This window comes from Lithobates pipiens, unplaced genomic scaffold (assembly GCF_037356315.1).
Source record: "Lithobates pipiens isolate NorthernLeopardFrog02 unplaced genomic scaffold, aLitPip1_a1.2 Scaffold_18, whole genome shotgun sequence".
Classification (NCBI taxonomy): Eukaryota; Metazoa; Chordata; class Amphibia; order Anura; family Ranidae; genus Lithobates; species Lithobates pipiens.
The window spans coordinates 42,679,926-42,686,529 of NW_027507758.1; the positions used below are offsets into that span (position 1 = coordinate 42,679,926).

At 48.6% G+C, this 6,604-nt stretch overlaps 1 protein-coding gene across 1 annotated transcript in view; it reads right to left on the reverse strand.

Moving 5' to 3' along the window:
- MSH2 (mutS homolog 2) overlaps window positions 1-1,770 on the reverse strand; it is a 185,331-nt gene extending 183,561 nt beyond the window's left edge. The window contains exon 1 of the mRNA XM_077485623.1: window positions 1,514-1,770. Within this exon, the coding sequence (XP_077341749.1) occupies window positions 1,514-1,721 (208 nt within the window). The 5' untranslated portion in view covers window positions 1,722-1,770. The remainder of the gene's footprint in view (window positions 1-1,513) is intronic.
- Window positions 1,771-6,604: the final 4,834 nt, after the last annotated feature.

The window sequence follows — 6,604 nt, forward strand, 5'->3', positions numbered from 1 at the left end:
TTTGTTTTTTTGATGTACACCGCGCCTGAGGAGCTGCGGGCAGGAATTTTTAGCTGCGGCTTCGGCCTAGTCTGCGGCGCCAGGCCTCGCGGACTAGGCGAAGCCGCAGCCCCGCCTAAAAACTCCTGCCCACAGCTCCTCAGGACCGGCCCGGTGTCAGCACCGATCCTGGTGAAAAAAAAAAAAGGAACCAAAAAAAAAAAAACGATTTGCTGAAATTTTTAATCAATTTGACCTCTCAACTCGATTCAAGATTTAAATCGATTTTTTTCCCCAGCCCCAGCTCAAGTATTTGCCGATATCGCTTATCGATACCGTGTGGTGCGATTTGAGCCCATACAAAATGAATGGGCTTAAATCGTACTGCAAAGAATCGTATGTGATTTGAACAGGAAGCGGTGCGACTCCTGTCCGAATCACACGCCGTCTCCTGCGATTCCTGTCCGAATCACAGGCCGTCTCCTGCGATTCCTGTCCGAATCACACGCCGTCTCCTGCGATTCCTGTCCGAATCACACGCCGTCTCCTGTGTAAACCCAGGCTGAAGTCACTGCGTCAAGCCTGAGTCCACACAGGAGCTGTGCGGCAAACCACATGTGCATTCGGACAGGAATCGCACTATTCTTGTTCAAATTAAATGCGATTCTTTGCAGTGCAATTTGAGCCCATTTATTTTGTATGAGCTCAAATTGCAACGCACAGTATCGGCGAGTACTCACTCAAAAAATAAACAGGTATCGGTGCATCCTTAAGAGCAAGTACTCACCGATACCAATTACCGATATCTTCGCAGTGTGAGTCTAGCCCAATCGAAATGAATGGGCTCAAATCGCACTGCACAGAATCTGATTTAAACAGGAATGCATTGTGATTTCTGTCCGAATCACACGCAGTTTACCGCATGGCTCTTGCGAGTGCCCAGGCTCGTCATTGCGACTTCAGCCTGGGTTCACACATGAGCAGTGGAGTTGAACCGCATGCAATTTTGGTAGGAATCGCGCTGCATTCCTGCTTAAATCACATCAGATTCTTTGCAATGCGATTTGAGCCCTTTGTACTTACCTGAACCCGAACGTTCCAACGGGGGGGGGGGGGGGGGGGGTGAGCATGGCTCCAGCTGCTGTCTCAGTTCTTAAATGGATAGATAGCAGCACGTCCCATTGGCTCCCGCCGTTGTCAATCAAATCCAATGACTTAAAAGTAAACAAAACCTTTTCTAGCCATTTTAGATTGGTGGTGGGGTGGGTTACGATGACGCCTTGTATGGAGTGAAGGTCACACTTGTAATAATAATGTTCCCAGATGTGTAGAGCCCACCAATAAGAGGAATGACTGTGTATGATGGAGAAATCCTCATCTCAGCCATATAAACACACACAGCACAGGCTGCATCTCTATGACAGAACTACAAGTCCCAGCATCCCCCCTGGCTTGTTCTGTGCGGGGCATGCTGGGAATTGTAGTCTCACACGCGGTCTAGTGTTCTATAGACAGACAGGAGCGAGGCCCGCACCTGATCCCAGGTACTTGATGACCCCATTAGTCTTGAAGACCTCCTTGGCGGCGAAGGTGGCATCGCTGCCGTGCACCGTGTAGTAGTCGCTCCTGTCGAACACCCGCACGGTGGTCTCCGGCTTGTCCGGCATGGAGAAGTAGAAGCTGAGGAAGCCGTTCTCCGCCCCGCTGTCCATAGACAGCTTCTCCTTCGGTTGGACGGCCATGCTGGAATCTCCCGCCAACAGTGCGAGCAGCCACAACACAGGATGACAGCACGCCGCGGCTGCGTGACGGCGTCAGCACGCAGGAGAAGGGCAGCGTGTGAGGTGAGGATGCTAGGGCGACATGCTGTGTAAGGGCAGCGCAGGTGGCGCCTCACAAAAAAAAAAAACACACTTTATTTCTATGACCAGACCTGAGTTTTAAAGATGTGCCCCTGGAAAGGTTTCAAATATCAATGAAAGTTGGCCGGTTTTTGTGTTAAAGTCAAATATTTGACAGCATGTTAAAAAGCATACCTGTTATAATAAATTAATTCGATTTTAAACTAAAACTTGGCATCATGAGTTTAAAAATGTAAATTATATGAGACATGCCATCCTTGGAATTCATAAAGAGTCGTGTCTGCACCCCCTTACACCTAACATCAGGTCTTAAGGACTCTGTGCCCTCAAGTTTCATTGGTTGCTAGGATGCTGGCAGCCTAGAGCACTTGCATCTTGGCAACCACTGACATTGTGCAGCCGAGTATCATTTTTTTCTTAGACCCCTTTCACACTGTAGCATTTTGCAGGCGCTATAGCTTTAAAAGTAGCGCCTGTAAACTGCCCCAAAACAGCTGCTCCATTCACTCCAGTGTGAATGCCCGAGGGCTTTCACACTGGAGCGATGCGCTGGCAGGGCGTCAGAAAAAGTCCTGCCAGCAGCTTCTTTGGAACAGTGAACTCACTGCTGCTCCCCCATTGAAATCAATGGGGCAGCGTTGCAATACCGGGTGCGTATTGTGGGTAGATTTAACCCCTTTTTGGCTGCTAGCAAGGAGTTAAAACCGCCCTGCTAGCGCCGCTAAAACTATGGTAAAGCAGTGCTAAAAATAGTGGCACTTTACCGCTGACGCTTGGTGTGAAAGGGGTCTTAAGGCATAGTGTAGCTCCTTACTTTTAATAAACACACAGTCACCCGTCCCAGGATGCGGCCACCCGAAGCTTTGGCTCTCTCCCCCGCCACCAATATCTCAAGTGTGGGCACCCAGCTGTGACAGCTTGCGGCTTCACAGCCGGGTGCTTATGCACGAGTCAAGCTGCACCTCCTCAATGGCCGGGCAATCTTCTGGGACCTGTGACGTGTCCCAGAAGATTGCAGGAAGGGAGGGGGGGGGGGAGAGAAGAGTACTTCCGCTGAGTTGCCTAGCAGCCCGAGCGGAAGTGGGGGCTGGCTACCTGTCAAAACTAGGTACCCAATTCCCCCCCCCCCAAAAAAAATGACATGCCAAATGTGGCGTGTAAGGGGGTGAGGAGTAGTTAAAGTGGAAGTTCCGCTTTTGGGTGGACCTGCGCTTTAAACGGGAAGTTCAGCCAAAACATAACTATAAATCTACTTGCAGCCACAAATTAAGATTAACCTATCTAGCTGTGTAAAGAGGAAATCACTGTACTTACCTGTTCTGCAGCCGCTCCGGTCTGGTCCCACGCTGTGTTGTCAACGGCGGCTGCTCTATGTAGGAGTGTGCAGGAGAGACAGCTGACAATAGAAGCCCCATAGTAATTCTATGGGTGACATCACTTCCCAGCCGTTGTCAACTGTCTCTTGCACACACCATCCGCCGCTGGAGACCGGACCGGATCGACTTCAGAAAAGGTATGTATAGCGATTTCTTTGTTACATGATTAGATAGGTTATAGTTTAACCACTTGCTTACTGGGCACTTAAACCCCCCTCCTGCCCAGACCAATTTTCAGCTTTCAGCGCTGATGCACTTTGAATGACAATTGCGCGGTTATACAACACTGTACCCAAATGAAATTTTTATCATTTTTTTTCCCACAAATAGAGCTTTCTTTTGGTGGTATTTAATTACAGCTGGGAGTTTTATTTTTTGCTAAACAAACAAAAAAAGATGCAAAAAAAAAAAAATCATGTTTAATAGTTTGTTATAAAATTTTGCAAACATGTCATTTCTCTCCTTCATTGAAGTGCGTGGATGAGGCGCACTGATAGGCATAGTTAAGGCGGCACTAATAGGCACAGATAAGGCAGTACTGATGGGCACAGATAAGGCGGCACTGATGGGCACAGATAAGATGGCACGGATGGGTGGCACTAAGGGGCACTGATAGGTACCACTGATAGATGGGACTGATGGGCACTGATGGCCACTGGTAGATGACATTGATGGGCACGGATATGTGGCACTGGGGTGCAGCACCGTTGTTGAGGCAGATTGTGGGTGGCACTGTGGGCATTGCTGGGTGGCACTTATTTATTCCTGAGGGGGGCAGGTGGGCACTGGAAAGCTGGCCGTGATCGGGACTGATGTCCCGATCACGGCCGCCGGTGATGGGCTCTTTTTTTTACCGATTACCGGCTCCGTTGTATCACATGATCAGCTGACAGCTGATCACGTGGTAAGGGATCGGGATTGACCCCTTGCTCGGATCCGTGATCAGTCGAGTCTAATAGACTCACCGATCACAGAGCGCGCCCCTCAGGGGGCGCGCAGGCCGCTCATGCACGGGACGACATCAATAGACGTAGTCCCGGCAAAGGGGTCCGCGCTGTAGCCGTCATTTGGCTATAGCGCGGGCCTAAGGGGTTAAGATGTGGCTGTGAGCAGATTTAGCATTAGAAAAGTTTTTGAGTTCACTTCCCCTTTAGGCCAGGTTCACACTATAGCGATGCGGGAACGCCACGAATCCGCGGCGTTTTCCCGCACGCATTACTCCCGCCGGCAGTTCACACTGTCCTATGCGGACGGCTGGGAGTGTCAATGTTATGTTAATGACACCCCCAGATCCATCGGCATATCGCAGTGCGATCTGCCGATTCGCACAGGAATCGGATCGCATGGTGTGAACCCCCATGCGATCCGATTCTGTTGCGGACCCAAAAAAGGGTCCCGTGCGAGTTTGCTGCGGGAGCGCTGCGAATTCAGCCATACTATCTGTATGGCTGAACTCGCATCGCTACGGAGATCGGATGTGATTTGCTGTGCGAATCACATCCGGATCTCCCCCTGCAGCGGTGTGAAACCAGCCTTAAAAGTCAAAGTGTACCTTTATCAAAAACTGCTATGCAGGTATGGGCTCATGCACACAGGCATATGAATTAATGTTAACAGAAAAAAATGATTCTAATCTCGTTTTTTTTTTTGTGTTTAGGTACATTTATATGCAATTACATGTATATGGTGTTTAGAAGCATTTATCCATAAACTCATCTATGGCTGAATATTCAGTTAGGCGCCATTCACACTCGTGCGACTTGTGATGCAAGGTTGATGTCCACAGTTACATGACAAGTTGTTCCCAATGATAACCATTCATATATGCGCAACTTAAAGTTGCAGCAACTGTAAAGTAGTTCATGTACTACTTTGGCCTAAGTTTCATGCAACTTGAGGGCCATAGACTTCAATGTTAACCCCTCAAAAGTTGCAGGAACTCGTACCTAAATGTATACAGTGCAACCCAGGGTGGCCCATCCTGACACCATAACAACCATTGTGCCGGGATGATTGAGGCGCATCTTTATCTGCTGATTGTTAAACTTTCTGGAATACACATATTTCTATTGTGTAGGATCTGGGCCTGCTGTCTCCAATCCCTCGTTCATCTCAGATGCTAACCACAAACCTTAGAGCCACACCCACTATTTCACTGAAACCACACCTATTTTTGGGGTCTGGCACCCCCTGCATCCTAAAACTTCACCAACAGTTGTCCATAATCACTGGTCAAAGCCCACGTCGTGTCCAAGTTGCACCACCAAAGTTGCACTCCAAAGTCAGAGAAACTTTGGAGTCGTACAAGTGTGAATGAAGTCTAAAGGCCCGCACACACACAATACGAAAATCGGAAGTAAAATTTGGTCCAACGGTCTGCCCGAATTTTCAGAATAGTTAGTATGGTACTTTTGACAGCCGAACAACCCTAAGCACACAGTCAAGAGTGGCTAAAGGACAACTATGAATATCCTTGAGTGGCCCAGCCATGAACCCGATTGAACATCTCTGGAGAGATCCTAAAAATGGCTGCATACCAACACTCCCCATCCAACCTGGATGCACTTGAGAGGTACCACGAAGAATGGGAGAAACTGCCCAAAATTGGTGCGCCAAGCTTGTAGCATCATGTTCAAAAAGACTTGAGGCTATAATTGGTGCCAAAGGCCACGTCAAAGCATTGAAGAAAGGATGTGAATCAGTGGCAGCTGGTGCTCAAATGTTTGAGGGGCACATACAAACTGAAAAATACTGAACCACACACACACACCACCCCCCCCCCCCCCCATCAATTGCAGCCTCATTGTATCAAACACAGCCACCTGTGCCCATCATATGCAGCCTATTCTTGCACCAGCCCTATAGCTAAAAATCACAAAGCAGGGTATAGAAGCTAATGGTTATCCTGGACATGCAAGCCCTACTCCATAGAGCTAGTGAAGCCATACTTGAGCAATTGAGGGCTCTGTAAAATGGGCATGTCAGTGCTATACACCAGTAGTTCTGGAGCACAGATGGATAAAAGGGGCAAACAGGAATGCATCACATGGCTATAACCGCTTATCCATGAGCAAGGACTGAGCTTCATTTTGGGTTCTGTGCTGGAAGGGACATGTAAACGCCTACCATTTAGCAAACTAATACTGTATCTCAGTACTTCAGGATGTGGTCTTTTAGTTTTGTTTGTACCACTGTGTAATCAGAAAAATTTCTATAGTGTGTGCCTGGAAACATTGTAAGTAGGTGCAGGTGTAAGTAGGTGCAGTGTGGTCTGCATGTAGAGGTGGAGCTGTACAGCAGCCACCATACAGGGGGCAGGGGTTTGAGGAGTAAGCCATGTTCCAGAGGCCTCCTTAGGCGTCAGGCTGCTGCCCTGGTTGACTCTTG